Below are 21,136 nucleotides of genomic sequence, written 5' to 3'. Positions count from 1 at the left end.
AAGTGCATAAAATCATGGTTCAAACGTCAAATGTTGTAAATCAGCGATAGAGCAAAGGGAACGAAGATGGAGAAATCCGGGTAAAACAGCATGCAAGTGTATACCAATCAAATTTACAAAATGGCCGACAACTATATGGCCTCACCTAGTCAGCAACTTAGCAAAAGACGGTTTATTGAAATATTTTGAAAATAATTGATAGTTTGTAAAGTTAAGTAGATAAATATTAAGCATCCTGTTTTACCCGCAGTTTTTGTAAAATGAAACCAAATTTTGTTACATTTGACGTTTAAAAAAATGCAATCAGTTAGACCAGATATAAAAGCATTCCACAACGCAACTATTTGGTTATAGCGAATTAAAAAAGAATCAGGAATTTAATTATGGATGATAAACTGAATGCAGAAAAATAAACTACTAAAAGCTAACCGGAAAAAAAAACTACAAAATGAAATAGATACAATTTATAAATTAATCCATCAACGAACTGTACGAATTTAATGCAATGATACACAAAGCCATACACATTATATGCAACAAGTATTGTTTCCAAGCGATCATTTTATTTTCTACAAAATTAATATTGAACCCAAAGAAATTCCAGCAGAACAAAAACTAAAAACAAACTGTGTAAACGAAGTTTCCCGAAAAAAATAATAATGACAAGTTATCCAATAACGATACAGTGTTTATGAGGCAAAATAATACTTTGTGATATGTGTAATCAAATTACTACTAGATACAAGCAAACCTGCAGTTACATGACTCACATAAAATAACCAACACGAAAGAAGCAACAAAAAACAGTTAGCGCAGAGCCAAAATTAGCAGACATACCAGTTTTATTGAGAAATACTCGAATTTGTTTCGATTAACACGAAAACCAACAGCAAATTTCAACTCATACTTCCCAACGATGTCAAAATCAAGTGTAAAAGTAGCAGAATTCTCACTAGCAGTGCACCTTGAAATAGTTAAAAAGAAGTACAGACGCACTCCTCCCAGCCAGCCAGCCCCCCCCCCCCCCCACACACACACACACAGACACAAACACACTCAGACAGCAGTCAGCTAAATATTCACACAACGTTTCGGCATATACGTTTCGGCATATACGTTTCGGCCAATTTGTAAATAAAAGAGGAAAACCAAAAGTAAAGCAAAACGGAAACAGAAAAGAGTTCAAAATTTGACGCAAAATTCACCGATGAATCCATACCAACACAAAGAAAAACAGCAAATAAGACAAACTGCCCTTTTTTGAAACAAAATAATACATTTTAGTAACACAAGGAAAAACTCACTAATAGGAGCAAAGCATGGGAAAATAAATGAGAAAAATCACAAACATCCACTACCATGGGAGAACAAAGTAACAAACGAAACCAAACTATATTAGAGTGGAACGATAGGATTAACGACAAAACAAACAAACAAACTTGTCACAACAGAAAAATCTTTTGCGAAGTATTGAAAAGTAATAGGAAAAAGGAAAAAAAACGAGTATAATGCAATAAATCGAAGAACAAAAATTATAAAAAGAGATCAAAAAACAAACTGTACAGGAAGAGCGGAACAATGATGCAACCGAGGAGTGTAAAAGCAAAACGAAAGTTAGTTAGACTTGTATAGTTGTGCTGTAAAATATGAATCAGACAATGTACACACAGTATCGACAAGAAAGCGAAAGCGAAACAAAACATGTTAATGAATGATAAAAATTGTACTATTTATATTTAATATGAGTATAGGAAAAGAATGGAGCAGACAAAACAATGTAATGTTGCATTTGGGTAACCGGATTGTTCAAGTTGATGCCAAAAAAACAAATGACAAAACAAAACGGCAAGAATAATGGCATTTTCCAGTGTTGACATAACAATCGTTACTCAGAGTATAGAGATGAAATAAAACTAAAAGTGCTACACTAGCTTGCGTTTCATTCCAATCATTTGTGCCGTTTACAATGGTTTCGATGGTTTCGTTAATTAAATAATAGGGAACATTATTTTTGGATTCAAATCTTCCAAACCATTACATGCATATAACGATAAGGTGATTCCATGAAGAGTCCAAAGCTGGCCGTTATGATGTTGGCTGTTTCGATACCGCTCATGAAATTGGAACTCACTGTTTGCTTCACTGCAGCAAACGTTAAGTTCTAGTTTCCTTGTTGTATGTTTCATGAGAGCTAATGTGTGTGCTCTTGAAATTGCGAAGTGTAAATGAAATTAATCAGGAATAAAGCTTCCCTTACACCTGTTGAGATCTTTAAAAAAAGAATAATTTTTGTTAATTTTTAGAAAATAAGATTAAATGCAATCACCTCGGGTTTTCAGTATATTATTAAGTAACATTTCAGCTTTATTTTCGAAAATTTTCAGCCCAAAATATTTTTTTTTTCACGCTGTTACATGACAAGACTCCGGTTATCCACCGAAGAAGACATGTAAAAAATTGGTTGGCCTTCAATCCGATGTTCTCCAGTTTGAAGTGCTTAAGACTACACAGTAAAAAATTAATTTTGATATCACATCAAAGTGGATGCACTTCAATGGTGTCGAAAATATGGTGTAATATTACTTGCCAAAAAAGAAAAAATAATATTAATACAGTGCATGAACTGACAATACGCTGCTTTTACTGCATTTGTTTATTTTTGTGGCCATAAAAATTATGTGAGATTTTCGTCATGATTGAAGTGCATCATCTTGAAAGTAATATTAAAATTTATTTTTTGAACACGGATATTATCGAACTTACATGAACCGCGTCGAAGATTGAAAATATGTCATCCGTGAAAATGGAAAAATATGCATTTTTAGGATTTTCCTCCATCAGAATGGTATAAAATAAAATAAAAGCCCATGTTCCAGATTGACAACCAGTAACCAGATTGCACTATTTTATTGTCAAATTAAAAATGCATTCTTCTATATGTATCAGTTTACCTTATAATTTGATTTTATCCAACGGTTCTGAAAGATGCCCGGAATATGTCCAGAATGCTTGCGGTTGGATCATGAAATGGCACATCATCCCCAGGGAAGTGGCTCAATTCTGACTAAATCATGTTCATTGACAGTCACATTGAGTGCCAAGTACCACATTGGCAACTCTTAGACATTATGGTACCTGGTCACTTTCTAAATGTCCATCATGCGACGCATCAACTCACATGAGAACGCTACATTGACCAAGTTCATTGAGTGTTACTATAATTGCTGGTAACGGCGCCGGTGGTGTAGTGGTAAGCGTGATTACCTCTCACCCCAGCAGGCCTGGGTTCAATCCCAGTCGGCGCCGCCGGGATGTTCTGAGGCATAACATCTCTGATCACGCCTTCCTTCGGATGGGAAGTAAAGCTGTTGGTCCCCGGTTCATGAGTTGATGGGTCGATAGGTAGGGTCCAGGTGTGGGAGCTGCCTTCCTGGCACGTCGGTAGCATTGGTGCTCAGCACGGAAAACAAGATCGACGGAAAAAACAAACCAAAGGAAAAAAAAAAATATATAATTGCTGGTAAGTGCCTAGGAGAACATTTGCCACATCCGGACATGTTTTGGCTAACCCTAGCGAGCCGGAACTTGCCCGGATGTGGCAAATGTTCTCCAAGCTGTCGGTTGCACCTTTGAATACAAACAAATGAACATGAACTGTCAAATAGTTAGTATTCATGTGCTTCCTAATCTTCTGTTCGTTATTATCTTGTTTTTAAATATCCTAGCAATATCGGAAATAATGGGTACACCCGGCGTTGTAATTTGAAACCTTTCTTGCTGCGCGAACAACCTTGGTCCACCCAGGAAGGGAGGAAGAGGACGAGAGAGCGCTGCAGTTCTAGTGACAAGTGGCAAACATATGGGACGCGTAAAGTTGCATAATTGCATTTTTGTCCGAGCGATGGCTCGGTGTCTGGAGTGGATAATGAATGAGTATGGTTCGTTGGGATTGGGGTTGGGATTTTGTTAACTGAGCATTTGGATTTTGTTTTACTCTCGATCTATGCGTTTTACATAGTATCGGAAGTAGTGCACATTATAGCGTATCACTGTGCGATTCAAGCGTACTTCTTCCGAGGCTATGTATAACGTTTAGAAAGAGATTTAAATCAATTTTGGCTAGTGGGTTATTCCAGTTTTCAACTGTAGCGACAATAAAGTTATTGATATCAAATTGATGTACCATTACAATGAAAAAAAAACTAAGAAAAGTATTTTCACAATGCGTTCAAAAATATTTAATATTTATACAATGGTTTTTATCTGTAACCTATTTGAAAATATTAAGAAGCAAAGAATCGAGTATGTTTTAATGGATGATTTTTTAAAGAACAATGAGTTTATAACTAATTTTTTATTTAGTCTTTTATTTTTATGACAAATTCATCATGTAGAAGCGGAAATCAAATCTTCACTTCGTGGCACGCACACAGTTTACCTAAACTACGGGTAACTCCACTAACCGCATGACCACTACGTCAACATAATCATGATTAATCCGCGATGCCAAAGAATAAATTTACTATATAACTCAAATGTAAGTCAGAGAGCGTATTTTTTAAGTCTCATGATCTTGCAATAAATGTAGATTCTGGAATTTATATTTTACCTGTGTCCCAAATCATGAAAATGTTTGCTATTTAGTCTGAATTTCCTTGGAAGTCTTCACAGGATATCAACGACCGTTTTTTCAAGAGTTCCCTAGAATTTTATCATACTTCTTTTCTGAGTTCCCCAACAATAATCTTGATAATCTCAAAACTTTTTCAATCATATTCTAGGCGATCTCTACAAACCACTCGTAGTACGCATTATCTATAGAAATATTCTATAAATCACTCTTCAATTCCACAAGTCCCTCAAACTGGTTAAAATTCTCATGATTCGCTAAATTTTATCTCCATTATTCTTTATAAAATTCCCTTGGAATATTCTTCATAATTTCCTAGGTATACCCTTATCTTAAAATTTTCAGATTTCCTTACAAATACTCCCGGGAATTCCTTGAATTCAACGTTCCCATGAATTTTCTATGATTTCTCTTGCTAATTCTATTTACTTTCTTCTTAGCTGAGTTACGATGGAGCTCTACTCCGAATTTCTTGGAATGCTCCTTTGAATTCACTAGGAATTCGTCTCACACTTTCCTATCAACTCTTTTCAGAATAACCATAAAATTCAAAATTCTAAAGTAATTGAGAATTCTAAGGTAACTTAGAATTCCAAAAATCTAAGAATGATCAAATCTCTTTTAAATTCTCCTTAAAATTCTTATGAATTATCCTTAAAAATCTCATGAACATACTTCAAAGTGCCAGGCTCGGTGCCAGTATCCCGAAAATTTGTCTAAATTTTTAAGTCTTGCTAACTTTCCAAGGCTCACTTCCAAGTTTTGATTTTTGTTTTCAATATTACGCATCGAAATACTGTTGATATCTCAACCTTCGAAAAATTCTTCCAATTCTTTAATTTGGAAAATTTGTTGCTATCTTGGAGCTTATCAATTTTCATGGTAGATGAAATAACAAAAATTACTAAAATGCTATAAATTTATTTTGTGAATGAATTAGTTTCTATTGTAAATTGTATTGCTGTGATACACCATATTTTTATTTCTGACAGATGTCATGATCATTTGAATCTTCAACAACACAAATAGCAGCTCCCACAAAACATACAACAATGAACCTGATATTCCACTTTTGCAGCAAACATGGTGTAACAATTCCATGTATGATGCTGCAATAGTGTACAATGGATACATTGATGGCCTTTAATAAGTTAAGTAGCTTTTTATTTTTGGAAAAATAAACGGTAAATCAAAATTAGTGATATTATTGAAGCAACACATTTAAAAAATCTGGGAAAATCTGGAACACATTTTAAAAATCTGGAAATAAACGTGAATTGTCTGTGTACCGATAATAAGACGACTAAAAATCTGGAAAATCCAGATAAATCTGGAATACTGGCACCGCTGCCTAGACACGACCGCAGTATGACGTAGAACCACACAAAATTGATGTTTGTCATACATTTTTGACTATTATTCTTATTATTATGAATGGGGCAGGGCAGAACGTATCTTTTGTGCAGAATATGGAAAAAATGATGGACTTTGGATGTTAATCTAATTGCATATATAGAGGTACCAGATATGTTTTACAGTCAGTTGTTGGTAATTCACCAACATAATATCATCGGATGTATGTCTCCTCTTAAGAAATTGCTTTGAAAATTTTGGCTTTTGTTTTTACTTATAATTGTAGTTTGCTTAAAATGTATTTCCCGGAAAAAAGTGATCGATCCATGTCTTTTTTCAGTTGACGTTATAGACGGTGAGAAGGGGAGAGGGGGAGAGGGATATTTTGCATATCCAAGTCGCATTCCTCATTATGTGACAGGTGATCACGCCGTGATCCACCTTTATCTGCTGACTTGCCTGCTTGCTGCAGGACCAAGTGCCACGCCGTCCGAAGCTGTAATGTAGGATTGGGCGATCTTGGATCGATCTTTGGAAGATCGATCTTTTTCATTTCGATTTCCGATTTTTCGGATCGATTCTTTGCCCACGAAAAGATCGGAAAATCGATCCCTTCTTTCATTATTTTCTATCTTAAAAAAGGTGTTAAATTTATAAAGTACATTTACATCGAAAAAACGATTAACTCTCACAACAGATTGCGTTGTAAATTTAACGAACATAACGTCTACATCAGCATCGCTCCCTACAATGACGTCACTATTTGCGTTTCCGATATTTACGAATACAGCAACATTTGAAGGTTTGGGCTACCTCCCTCAAATGCTCATTGCTCCTTACCGTCACGACAACATTTAACTACATATTATAAAGGAAATAATTTCTTGGGGTACCAACGTAAACAAGCGTATTAAAATAAAAATCAAAAGTTCGATCTACCAAAGATCGATTCTTTGGTACCGATTTAATCAGTGGATCGATTCTAGAGCCAAATATAAGATCGATTCGTCAAGATCGATCTTTCAGCGGCGCCGGTGGTGTAGTGGTAAGCGTGATTACCTCTCACCCCAGCAGGCCTGGGTTCAATCCCAGTCGGCGCCGCCGGGATGTTCTGAGGCATAACATCTCTGATCACGCCTTCCTTCGGAAGGGAAGTAAAGCCGTTGGTCCCCGGTTCATGAGTTGATGGGTCGATAGGTAGGGTCCAGGTGTGGGAGCTGCTTCTCTGGCGTCGGTAGCATTGGTGCTCAGCACGGAAAACAAGATCGACGGAAAACAAATCAAAGGAAAAAAAAAAAAAAAAAGATCGATCTTTCTCTGAAGATCGCCCAATCCTACTGTAATGAGCAGAATCACGACAGCAACGCTGTATTATATCTTTTCAGGTTCAAGCAGAACGATGTGCAACCGCACCTGACAGGATTTTCCGCCGTTTTTTTATGAATGGGGCGGGGCAGAACGTATCTTTTGTGCAGAATATGAAAAAAAGGATGGACTTTGGATGTTAATCTAATTGCATATATAGAGGTACCAGATATGTTTTACAGGTCTCCTCTTAAGCATTTTTTTTTAAATTTTAGCTCAGCGTGTAAAAAAGTATTTTTACTTTTAAGGGGCTGTTCATAAACTACAAAGACAGAGTTTAAGGGGGGGAGTTGGCAATTTACCACAGCCCATACAAATTTAAAAAAAAATGTATGGACAATTGTCAACGCAGGGTGGTCAAGAATTCAAAAAACTGTCTACGTAGGTAATGAACAGCTCCTAACTGTGGTTTGCTTAAAATTTATTTCCCGGAAAAAAGTGATTGTCACAGTCCATGTCTTTTTCGGGTTGTTGTTAAGGGGGGGGGGAGAGAGGTTTTAATTAAGGGGGGGGAGGTTGTTGTTAAGGGGGAGGGGTTTCACATACATAATTTTCCAAGTCTCATTCATCATTGTGGTGGTCATGGTCACGCCGTGATCCACCTTAAGCCGCTGTCTTGGTCCTGCTAGCTGCAGGACCTAGTGCCACACCGTCCGAAGCGGTAATGAGCGGAGGCAGGAAAGCAGCGCTGTTTTATATCTTTTCAGGTGCAAGCAGAATGATGTGCAACCAAGTGGTATTCGTTTTTGATGACTGGGTTTGAGAAAAAAACGTTTACTTCGTGAAAACAGTGATAAAATTAACATTTGCGCATTTTTCAAAAGTTTTTTGATTAAAATTGGAAAAGTATTTATTTCAGCAGATTTGTTAAGTAAAATCCTATCGATTGGCGTATTTGGATTTAAATTTCATCTATAAATGTAAAAAAAAACAAGCTAACACTATTCCAGCTCATGAGGCTAGTCACAAAGGCCTCTCCCGACCAACCATTTCGTTAATTTTCTTTGATTTTCTATACATCGATCTTCAAAGCCATTCATAAGAAAAATCAATAGCGTACGTCACCATTTCATGAATAATTGTAAAGATGCTAAAAGTCTAACCGTGAATAGTTTATAAAGATTTTTTTCAAAATATTGCTACCAATTGTTACCAATGTTAAAATATCGATTTTGTTGCCAGATCAAAATATCGATTTCTGTTGTAAAATAAAAATATCGATACACAACTCCTGATTTTATTTGTGATTTTTTATCTGCATAATTTCTAGTTTCGATCCCATGCCATCTGGGGTGTACTGATTTCGTTGTTGGTTGCTTATCCTCGGGTCCACGGCTGCTGTTGATGAACACACTCTAGTATGTTGTGTATTGAAATTTCTTTTCATACATGAATTCAATATTTATTTGTCATAAACATCAACCAGTCAGCCATGTAGGTGTAATAGAGGTCAAAAAAGTATCAATTTTCCTCATTGGGTTCCCATTCCACCACGCATGCTATCACGGGTTATTAAATATATGTATTCGGTCGCGGCCATCGGTCTTCTCGTTCATTTACCGGCAGATTGCTTCTTCCGATGAAATGCCGAATATGTCGATAAATAATATAAACATTGCCATCTGTCACCTGGTGTGTCTCGAACTCTCTTTAACCAGCGATGCAAATCGATAACAAGGAGATTATAAATGTGCATAGATGGCAATCTTTGTTGTTCTTTGTTAAAGTTCAAAGTTACGATGATATCAGTATTTAAATATTTATTGATTCCACGAGATCTTACGATTACATATTTTGATAAAGCTTGATTATAATGAATAAGAAAATTATGTGATTTCAGGCGAAACAATCAGGAATGTGGATAACATCGACACATCTTATCGGGGTAAAATCAACACCGAAATGAACGTTTTTCGATCATAAACACGAGGAACAGTGATGAACCACTTTTCTGGGGCTTTTCCATTACTTTTTATTATAGAACGCTAACGTAAAATCCAGTTGAATTTTCAGTTAACCCATCGTGAAAAAGATAGCTTAATGCAATTAAACTCCGTATCAAAATCCAAAACTTCCGCACCGTAGAGCCACACTCTGTGTTTTCACTGAAGGTGCACTCGAGAGCGCTCTCAAGTGCACCTTCTCTGAAAGCACAGAGTGTGGCGCTGCGGCGCAGATTTTTTTTTAATTTTGATAGGGAGATTAAAAGCACTAAGCCATCTACTTTAAGATCGGTTAACTGTTTTTTTTTGCTGAGATGGGCACCACCGAGCAGCTCGGCATTTTATTTTACTGGGTCTCAGTGAAAAATTTTCCGAGATTCAGCAAAATTTAGAATCCTAGTAAGTTTTCCACTGAGATCCTGCATAAAAAAAATGCCGAGCTGCTCGGTGGTGCCCATCTCGGCAAAAATATCTAAGTGTGTGAACATTCAATTGAGTTTAACGTAAGCGTTTTATATAAAAAAAAAGTAATGATATAGTCCCAAAAGAGCGATCCATCCCTGATGAGGCATCTACAAAACATTTAGAAACACATCAATTTTGCATTAAACTTAAGGCATATCCTGTTTCTGAAGCATATTGCAAATGCTGATTTTACCCCGAATGAACTAAACATCTTTTGACAAGTCTTTGAGAGTCAACAAACTTAAAAATTACCAAGCTTCATACGAAATGCACAAAAGAATGATTTACGATGAACTACCCACTTAGAAATTATTATTTTTACACGAGACGTAATTCAGCTTTGACGTAAATCATGGAACGTAAACAAACATGGCATGTAAAATTAAGTATCCTGAAACTGAAACACATGCAACTCGACGAAAAGTGCGCTTAATTGAATTGATTTTCTCGTCCTTTTCAACTGATTCTTATGTCAAAAGGACCACTTGCATGTGTCGGTCTCAGGGCACTGAAATTTACATGTCTTTTTCGTAGCGTGTAGGCACACATCAATTACCGAATGTTATAAAATGTTACGTCTAAAACAGTTAAAAGCTGAATTTATTTTGACAGTAACAGGATAACGGCAGCTATAGGGTGATTCGGAACATAAGAAATAACAAGTGTGCATAGGAGTTACTAAACAGTTTTATAAAAAAAACAGCTGATAATCTGAAAATTCAGTGCAGGTTTTACCCTAATTCCCCCTCTATTAGTTGCTTAACAGGTGGCAGAAAAGAAAAAAAAACACTTCAACGCATTAATGCAGGGGCCCATTATTACAGCTTTATAGTATTTGTGATTGTGATAGTGATTGAAAATCGACTATGAAACACTTCAAGGTAATCCTTCGAACGCGTTCGTGATTGCTGTGTTGAAAATGTAGTCAATTACACCGATATCACGTTTACCTTCAAGTGTTAGGTACATAAATAAGGTAACTAGCACTTCCGCTACCACTTCCACCTTCGCTTACACCCGTTAGCGTAATCCTGTGCACCGAAATGATTTCCCAACCATGGGTAAGACTTAGGGCAGCTTACGTCACATAGTTTGACCCATCGAGTAACGTAGTTATCACCTTCCTTCTTGCACAACTCGCATGAAACCGGTTTACAGCTGATAGGACCAGGTTTACGGCAATTTGACCAGTTAGAATTTTTCATTTGTGTCAATGAAACTGGATTCCTAACCCAGTTGATAACGGTAGATGCGTTGACCTTTAACATTAAACGAAAATTATAAATATTCAGTTTTTACCAACCTCGCAGAAACATTACCAAAAACACATCCTTCAGGGTTTTTAAATAATCTAAAAACTTTTTGTAAGCTTCAAAATGAACTGGGCTTACGTTGAACCATGCTGCATGCACGTAAAACCCGAACGGCGCCTTATTGCTCAGGTAAGATTTCTCGAAATTCTGCTTGAAGAATTCGAACAGTCCCTGGGTAGTATTTGGCCTATTAAAAATGGGTAAACAAACGTTAACTACCATATGTTAAAGACAATTTGCATATTACAAACATTCCCAAACAAGTATCGACCATAGAACATGGAAATCCATCTCTTGTTGTCCACGTTATCATGGGAATAACCCACACGCCTGGGATGCTTCCAGCAGGACACGGTCCGATCACACAATCCTGAGTACTCTTGTAGTCCAAGGTATATGGCCATAGTCCAGGTGATACAAACGACCTTGTGGGCATCGAGCAATCGTAAATGAAGTTGTTGTCCTTCATCATCTGGAACGAATTGTTAGCAGACATCTGCAGGAAAGGCATTCGAAGCCCTGTCACGTGGCTAGCAGGTATCTTTGCAAACTTTTCCACTATACTTCGTTCTCCGGCAAATTCGTCGGTTAACTGTTCCACCGAAGCCGATCGCCAGTAGTCTGTATCGGTAGTATGCGAAATTGAATGTAAGGCGATCTCATGACCAGCAGAGTACATTTCATGAATCAAGGTGTAGTCAGAATATTCATGCGATACGAAGAATGTAGCCGAAACAGGACACGAATCGGGATTAACGCGTTGCACAAATGCTTCTCGGTAGTACGGAACATTGAATATTGTTATAGCATCATCAAAGGTAAGTAGTACAAACTGGGGAGTATCTTTTGGCTGAAGACCTCCCGGGACACCAGTTGATGAGCAGCGACAGTTCGGTGGCTTGCAGTTTTGCGTATTACAAGGTGAAACTTTTTTTGACTCACTTAGTATTAGATGTATGAACGAAAATATTGAGATGCACACGAAAATCTTTTTTGAAATCATGATAAGTGAAATAAGCTGTATGAAGGACGACAGATTACTAACGAATTGCAGAACCTCTGAATGATATTTATTAAATTGAATTACTACTTATCGTCGCGAATCAACCCGCATATCTTCAAGTGGGTGCTTAAAAGAATGTTGGTTTGTCTCTTTGGAAAGGTGTTACGTGAAAATTTAATTTACAAATAACTTGATATTTCTTCCAATCACTTACGTTGAAATACACTTGATTCAACGGCAATAAAATATAGTACAACATTCTAGAAAACAAAATTCTATATCATAAAAGAGTATTCCACTGCACTGTGTCCGAAACGACAATTTAGCAAGAGATAAAATATTTACACTATTACTCCTTTACCGTGTAGCTGATGAAAATAGTGATTATTGATACCTGTAATTTTAAAAGATTGTTTGTGACATTAAATTCAGAATGATGATATTACTACTTACCTATATCAGTAAGTACAGGCCGATGGTAAGATAAATAGGTGATGAATACTTTACATCTAAGATCTGTAATATGTAGCGCAAAGGTCGTGAGTGGTCGGAACAAACGTGTTTGCTCTTAGTTCTTTCAATTATTCGAAAATCTGTTATCTTAACTCCTTCTATATTTGAATTGGTGGCCCTGAAAAGGGCCGTTTGTTTGTTGGTTGTTGGCCCTGAAAATGGCCTTTTGTTTTTCAAATGGACCTGTTGTTTTTCCTGGTGTCCATCGAAAGGGTTGTTGGAGTTGGAGGGTACGGAACGAAAAGGGAATACTAATCGCTGTTGCCTTTTGGCGCTATTTGTTGATATGCTGTTATATTTCCTACACTCAAAAAATTCTACACGTCATCATCATGTGTCTCACACTTAATTTTGCGCTTATTGTGAAACACATCCATTTCATGTGTGACTCTTATGCTATGAATCATGCCTGAACACTATGGATTTGAATTGTGACACACTTGGATTCTATGTGCTTCATATGGTTATATCAAAAGCTTTGCACATCATAGTTCCATATTCTACTTTATCGACTTCTGCTTTACCGACTCTAAAATGAATCGAAAAATACATAAACAAAACTTCCAGAGGCCAGAGCTTTCACATATATTTTTAATGCATGGGTCTGATTTGGGATTCGATCATGGACTGTTGGGGTGTGCTGCTGCTGGAGTCTTCGTTCGATCTCACTGTGCCACGGTTGTTCTCATATATGAGGCGGGTTGATAGGATAAAGTCACAACTCTTGTTTTCGATGTTTACCTTTCTGAGCAAGCAATTCACATCGTATTGAAATGCAAAACACTTTAAATCCATCTGTTTTGAACAGTAGTGTGATTCAATGTGCAATACACTTGAATAGATAGTGAAAGATTTTCAACATTTCAAAGTTTGAAACACTAGAAATTAACGTGTATAACAACCAAGGTGAAATACACTTAAAGTAAATGTGATTGTGCATTTAAAAAATCAAGTGTTTAAACACTTCAATCAAACGTGTGGAATTTTTTGAGTGTAAGAGATGAACTAGCCTATGGCTAAAAATCTCTATAATAAAGAAAAAAAAAAAAATGTTATATTTCCTTCAGTGAATGGAGAACTAACACGAAATGCATATACATGCTACCAATTGCCGTCTGCGGGAAGGTTTAGAGCTGATTGATTTACGCAAGTTTATTCTCTCACCGAGACTCAATGACCCAAAGCTGATAGTGATTTTCCGAACACTGCTATTGGCACTGATTGATGATTCTTTGTTGTTATTTCTCTCCATGGTTCAAAAACATTTCAATTTTGTGAACCTGTTTTACCCACCATCTAGAGGTCATAAAAGAAATTCTATATCTTTTATGATCTCTAGATGGTGGCGTAGAAATATAGTGGCCCTGAAAAAGGCCATTTGGGATCCAAGAGATTTACATGCTGATACTTTCGGGATGGCGTGCTAACACCATTGCACAGCGGTTGAAATTTTACAGGTGATCAATGCAGTAGTCAGCCTAATGGAACGACTGCAGTGGAACGTCAGAAACATGGTGAAGCTACTCAGAGAGCCTCCGATGTCCGCGTCCTTCAGGGCCCTACCAAATTTGTGGTGGTCATCTCCGTCACAAATGAAACTGCCATTTTGGATCGAAGCGAACAAACTGGTGTACTTGAGTATCTTAGCGTGCTCAGTTGGCTCTCCTGGCAGCAGCATTACGTAGGTGTACAATGATCACTCAGCTGTGTTACGTTCAAAGGATGTCGTTGCCGTTGGTAATGCTCCTCATTCCGATGTCCACGTCCACTTTCTGGGTCTTTCAAAGTATTTAAATTCACTCAAATTCAAATTCGACTGTACTCACAGCTAATGGAATTGCAACTGATCACGTTCACTGAATTACAGTCTGTTTTATACTTGCAGAATAGCTAATTACCCGCATAAATGTAAACCATTCCGTGACCTTACCACAAATGGTTAAACATTTGTTTATAATCCCTGCTAAACGCTAACTAAAATGGCTATGGAACTTTACATGAACGTTTGCCTGATAAAGTTTTAACCTTATGTATTATGTTTTTTTTTTTTAAATGACAAATTACAAATAATGGGTTGTTAAGAACCATTACCATCTGTACGGTGCATGGATGGTTTTGTAACATCGATCAACTTTATGTGGAATATATCGCGAATGTGTAACCGCTTATACATTGCAAGGCGTCTGCTCATTAGTTGACTTATACATTTTATGAATGGTATAAGTAGATTTCTATCCGTGCACCTTACTAACTACCATAACCATTACTATTAAAATTCTCAAACCATAAGTAAAAAGGTTCTTATATAGTTTTGTAAAATGTATGAAGAAAACAACTATTTTGAATGGTAACGGTTCTTAACAACCCATTATTTGTTCATTTCCAAAAAAAAAATACATAAGTTTAAAACTTTATCACACAAACGTTCATGTAAAATTCCATAACCATTTTAGTTAAAGTTTAGCAGGGATTATAAACATTTTTTAACCATTTGTGGTAAGTTCAAGCAATGGTTCGCATTTATGCGGGTAGGCCCTTCCCTTTTGGAGTATTTTTTCGTCAGAGTGTTCCTAATTGTAAGTATATGGCAGCATTCACACAAGACCAAGACGTGTTCCGACCAGCATTGAATTGAATTGTTGTGAAAGAACTATTATAACCGAGTTTTCAGACATACGACAGAGGAAATAATAAAACACTTGTTTCTATGTTCGTAGTCAAAGTACTAATGACCCATATATTCAACCTATTCATGTACAGCACTCAAAACTCTGCTACTCTCTCATTTATAACAGTTCCTCTCTGAGGTGACTGTCCATCTTAACGAACTGTCGAAAAAGCTTTGCCTGTTACACCACTACAACTCCTCTATCATTAAGATGAAATTTCAAATACTCAGAAAATATAAAATTTAAAGTAATTCTCATATCAATCAAATTTCAGAATGCAAAACCTAAATTGTGCGCAAAATTTCAGTATATCCACTTAAAGTAAACTACGGAAAATGCAAAACCTTCGAAAACTAACTAATAGTATACATAATCATTTTTCTTCTTCTTCTTCTTCTTCTTCTTCTTCTTCTTGCATTTCCTCTTCGATAGACGATTACCGTTAGCCAAATTGTCGTTCTGATAATGGCTAACTGGGGCAACTTCCTCCCCCGAAAAAAAGTAAGAATCAGCAGCGAAACCGTAAAAATCAGAGCTAACGTCTGACCTGTCTGACGAATCCTCACAATCATCTTCTCGTCTGCGCTTGTTTCTGGGCTTTGCTGGTGGCTCGATAGGTAACAATTCATCGATAGGTAGTCGGTTCAATGGTCGGCAAAGAAACACTCTCTCCTTGGAGAGCAAAAGTCCTGGGCGCTTTCTGGCGAGAGACTGGGACAACCTTTAGCTGGCGCTTATGCGCCGAAAGAACCCTGCCTCCCAAAGATACACTTCAAATCATAAACTGTCTGCTCGTCATTAATCGCACTGATGTACTCCGTAGCTGCAGTCGGTCTGGTGAAAACATGTCTCCATCCAGTGTAAAAAATATCCAGCCAGGTACGTCCCATCAAAGGAACAAAATCATTTTCACAGCGTAGAATTACCAAGTAGAGCTTTCTTTGCATGTTTCCTAGCTGTACATATACTTCCACCTTTCCTAATACCTTCAGCTTCTTACCATCGATTACTACAAGACGCTTATTGCATCTCTTTACAGGAATATTTATAAAGTTTCGGAGAAACAATTCCTCAGAGATCACACTTTCCGCTGATCCGCAGTCTACCTCCATTGTAACTCTCTTGCTTTCGATTCTTAACTCTACATAGCAAGATTCATTAATTTTGTTCACTGCCGAAATTATTAAGCAAGGCATATCTTCCTCCGAATCTTACTGTATATCTTCCTTCAAACGCTTGAATAATCCTGATGTTGTAGGCTCAGAAGTTTTAGGCAAATCAACAAATTTTACACCTGACTTGAATTTACGCGGGCTTTTGTTTTTCAACTTGAAGCAACATTTTCTTAAATGACCTTTCTTTTTACAAAATGAACACAAAAACTCCTTGTCGCATTTATTATTCTTTCTATCTCCATATCTTCCTCCGCTTCTGCTTCTAAACGATCGATTCCTACTGTCACTCCTACTTCTGCTGCGGACGGTCCTGTCTTCGACCCAAACGAGCTTTAACACTTTCTCTTCAATCATCGTCGTTTCGCAAAAATTGGGTTCTATCCGAAGCTATTTCCTAAATCACTATCATTTTTTCCGCTTTGGCAACAGTAAGAACGTCCTCGTCAAACAACCTCTTCTGTAACTTCCGATCATTGATGCCGATAACCAAAACGTCACGAATGGCCCTATCTTTAAATTCACCGAACTCGCACTGCTCGGCTAAATGCTTGACATCAAGCACAAAATCAACTGCCTTCTCGAATTGCCCTTGCCTACGAGTCCAGAATTTAAAACTGTGTATAACATCAGAGTCCTTTTTATCGTAATGCAGTTTTAATTTTTCTGTTATTTGTTTATAAGTAAGGTCCTTTAAACTTTGCCCGGGAAATAAAAGCTTTAACTGAGAAAATACTTCAGTCCCACAAACTGCAAGAAACGAAGTTTTGAATCTATCTTCCGTGTAGTTATTATGTTCAAACATCCACTCTAGTTGCTCTTGATATTGGGAAAAAGGAATAGTTCCCGGAATGAAAGGTTCAGATGTTGGATTGATAGGCATCCTGAAAACACTGGTGTCACAATCAGCACAGCCACCCTAGCGGCGGTGAACAGCCGTAGCACAAAGCGTAGCAAACACAGCAGCAAACCGAATCGTCGATCAACAGCACGCACAGCAGCAACCGAGCAGCAACAGCAATCCGTAGGTAAGCCAGCCAACAATAGCTTCTCTTCGTAAAGCAGAAGAACACAGCACTAAACAGCAGCACAACAAAACACTACACCAGCGATCGTGACGGCAATGCACTTTCATGCACACAATGCACCCTTCACTCCGTGAGGCTCAGTTGTTCACTCAGCATATAAATAGAAAATCGCTCAACATGAGCAACACTGCTGGAACTCAGTCACTGTCTCGGAGCTCGCAACACAACGGTAGGTACTAGAATCTGGACTAGAATACCAAAAGTGTGCCACTCACTTCCAAGCGTAAATGTTGGCGTCGTTGATGTTCTTTTCCTAGCGCTCACTATGGCACAAAAGGAAAGACAAAATGGTGGGAAAACCACTTGATGAAAAAATTTTCGAACACAAAAGAATCTAAGCGATTCAAAATGGTGTCCCACCGATAAAATTCTTTTCTCTAAAAATTTCTACAGAAAATTTCAGGGATTTTTTTTTCCGAAAAACAAGTTTTTTTTGTGGTGTCAAGAAAAATTATACTGTAAAACAAATTCAACCACTTGACAGACAGTATAAACAACAATCAATACGAAACTAACGATTTTAAATTGGCTCACCACTTTAGTAGCCTATTGGTCCCAAGCAAACGATTAACGTACCCTATTCTAGTTGAAATTCTATTACTACACTATGTTTGTTTTGATTCGCTATGAAAGTTTGACAGATAACATCAGGGGTGTGTGGATTCATGCAGAACATGCAGGGGTGAGTGAAATAGCTTGGGACTGCTTGGGACCGTTGTTCTGGTACTGAGTGAGCCAAAAATAATAATGATTTTCTTCGGGACCCAGTGGTCTTAGAGTTACCTCTATGGTATAAACGTGTTCAATTATAAGAATCTAATTTTCGCCATTAAGTACGTTTGTCTACCATTCAAGGGTGAGAACAAAATCACGGCAAAACTACTTACGATAGGCCGTCTGCACGCAATCAATATTTTTCCTTGAGTTTCTCACAAAAAAAAAAAAAACTTTTACGCACGTGAATGTGAAAAAAAAAACCCTAATTTTAAAATCCCATCCTCGTCGCCACTATTATAACCGAGTTTTCAGGCATACGACAGAGGAAATAATAAAACACTTGTTTCTATGTTCGTAGTTAAAGTACTAATTACCCATATATTCAACCTATTCATGTACAACAGTCAAAACTCTGCTACTCTCTCATTTATGGCAGTCCCTCTCTGAGGTGACTGTCCATCTTACCGAACTATCGAAAAGGCTTTGCCTGTTACACCACTACAAGAACAACTAGCGCTTCTTGACTTGACCATTGCAAGTCGATGCCGACCGAATGACGGCGGCCCAATCATGCGGGCAGCCTTTTCTTCGGTCGATGGGGAAGCATTCGTCGTCGTTTTCGTATTTGTGCGATGCGTGCTGTTTAACTCAGAAGTCGTGTCCGACGCTTATCCGTCCATTACTCGAAAGTAAATGACGAAGAAAACGATTTGGCAAGAATTTTTATTACCGCTGCTTTTCTTCTCCCTTCCATTCATTGGTGAAATCACAAACGAAGTGACAGACGACTAACTGGCGAAGAAATCCTTTTAAATAATGTGGTTCACTGTAATATAATTTTCTTGGAAGCTTGTGCCATCATCCACCAGATGGGTTAGTTTTTTTTGTTTTGATTTGAACAAAGTTGATTTTGTGTACAATGATTCTTTGACAGTGTGCAAAGAGTGCGTATCATTTTGTCATTTTTTTATGCATTTCAGTTTTGAGTAGAGTGACAGAGATAGAACCAAAACATTCTAGAACATTTGGTGAAAATGCTAGTTCAATCTATTAGTAGTGTTGCCATGTGGTACAATCCAGTAGTAGTGGTGTTGCCATGTGGTACACTGAAAAATTGCAATAGCAGGTTAGTCACCAAAGTTTTCGAGCCGCTCCGTCTGTCACTTCCCGCATAAACGCGAACCATCACATGACCTTACCGATAACGGTTATAAATTGTTTATAATCCTTGCTAAACTTCAACTGAAATGGTTATGGAACTTTACATGAACGTTTGTGTGATAAAGTTTTAACCTTATGTATTATGGTTTTTTGGAAGCGGACCTTACAAATAATGGGTTGTTAAGAACCATTACCATTGCAAATTCTTGTTTTCTCCATACATTTTCGGAAAGAGAACTATATTAGAACGTTTTTACTTATGGTTTGAGAACATTAATGGTTATGGTTATGGTAGTCAGTAAGGTCCATTAATGGTTTTGTATTATCGCTCAACTTTACGTGAAATATATCGTGAATTGGTAATCAGTAATTTACAGGCAACCAATTCGCGATATATTCCACATAAAGTTGATCGATGTTACAAAACCATTCATGGACCTTACTGGTTACCATAACCATTACCATTAATGTTCTCAAACCATAAGTTAAAAGGTTTTAGTATAGTTTTCTTTCCGAAAATGTATGGAGAAAACAAGAATTTTGAATGGTAATGGTTCTTAACAACCCATTATTTGTAAGGTACACTTCCAAAAAATTATAATACTTAAGGTTAAAACTTTATCATTAAACGTTCATGTAAAGTTCCATAACCATTTCAGTTGAAGTTTAGCAGGGATTATAAAATGTTTTAACCATTTTAGGTAAGGTCAATTTATGGTTCGTGCTTATGCGGGTTCGTTTGTGGGTGAAATGGTGGGCGGTAAACCGAACAGTGAGCTCACTCATGTGAGCATGCGCAATGTGTCGTGTGTTCGATTTGCGCTCTATCGTTCCGTCCGTGTTTGGGATATTTCGTTACGTGTCTGAATTTTGATTTTTTTTTTCAAGTGACCCCCAGTATAGAAATTAAATACGTAGTCCTACGTCAACATACCCATTTTGAAGAAAAATGGCTTAACTCATTGATGAGTCAATTTGATATAAATTAATGAGTATCTGTTACCCATTCATGAGTAATGGGGTAATAAATACTCATTGAAGAGTAACAGATACTCATCAATGAGTAAAAAAATTTACTCCTCAATGAGTTAAGACACTTTTCTTCAAAATAGGTGTTTTTATCCATTAATGAGTACTTTCGAGTTAGCGTGTAGACTATAGATGCGCGCCGAGTGCGATTGGCGTTGACGGCACCGTCGATAAATCGTCTCTTCCAGCAGTTTCTTATGGGAATTTTCGGTGGAGTGAAAGGATAGTACAAAGTCCGCCATGTTTCACGCGCAGTCTGACGTTTGCTTATGGATTTTCTCATTGGAGTAAAGAGCTACAGAGTCGCCGTCAACGCCAATTAAGCATGAGCTTCAAAAAGATCCGAATACACGAATATGATTCGTGTCATAAAAAACTAAGATCGGCTTCGACACGACTAAAGCATCAGGTAAGGGAGATAGAATGAATGATTATAATGATGCTTAGGGATATATGCAAAACGATGGATGAAGGGTTCAACAAAATGATTGCTTTCAGAGTAGTCTCACTTCGGAACTAAAGTTTCGGGTGGATCGCCCAGAATCTGGACGACCGCTCCAGATCGTTCTGGAAGGTAGCCAAGGTTCTAAAGACGCACCCCAAACCCATTCCATCACTCAAAGATGACGATTGGCTCATAATCACCCCTCAGGAGATTGATTCCTCCCCTTGTGCTATCCCTCCGGAGGATAGGATTTCAGTGGAACAAATTTGC

At 37.4% G+C, this 21,136-nt stretch overlaps 1 protein-coding gene across 1 annotated transcript; it reads right to left on the bottom strand.

Annotated features, from left to right (window-relative positions):
- Positions 1-9,120: 9,120 nt before the first annotated feature.
- On the bottom strand, positions 9,121-12,099 carry Cda9 (Chitin deacetylase-like 9). The gene is made up of 3 exons (XM_065235099.1): positions 11,321-12,099; positions 11,076-11,256; positions 9,121-11,015 (listed from the first exon to the last, which is right to left on the bottom strand). Exons 1-3 carry the CDS (start codon positions 12,070-12,072, stop codon positions 10,749-10,751), a joined length of 1,200 nt encoding a protein of 399 aa, XP_065091171.1. The 5' UTR covers positions 12,073-12,099; the 3' UTR covers positions 9,121-10,748.
- Positions 12,100-21,136: the final 9,037 nt, after the last annotated feature.

Source organism: Ochlerotatus camptorhynchus, unplaced genomic scaffold (genome assembly GCF_037179485.1).
Source record: "Ochlerotatus camptorhynchus isolate MF236.1 unplaced genomic scaffold, CSIRO-AGI_Acam_v1.1 ptg000457l, whole genome shotgun sequence".
NCBI lineage: Eukaryota > Metazoa > Arthropoda > Insecta > Diptera > Culicidae > Ochlerotatus > Ochlerotatus camptorhynchus.
Note: the sequence above shows the minus strand (reverse complement) of the source record. Positions and strands in the feature narration are given on the sequence as shown.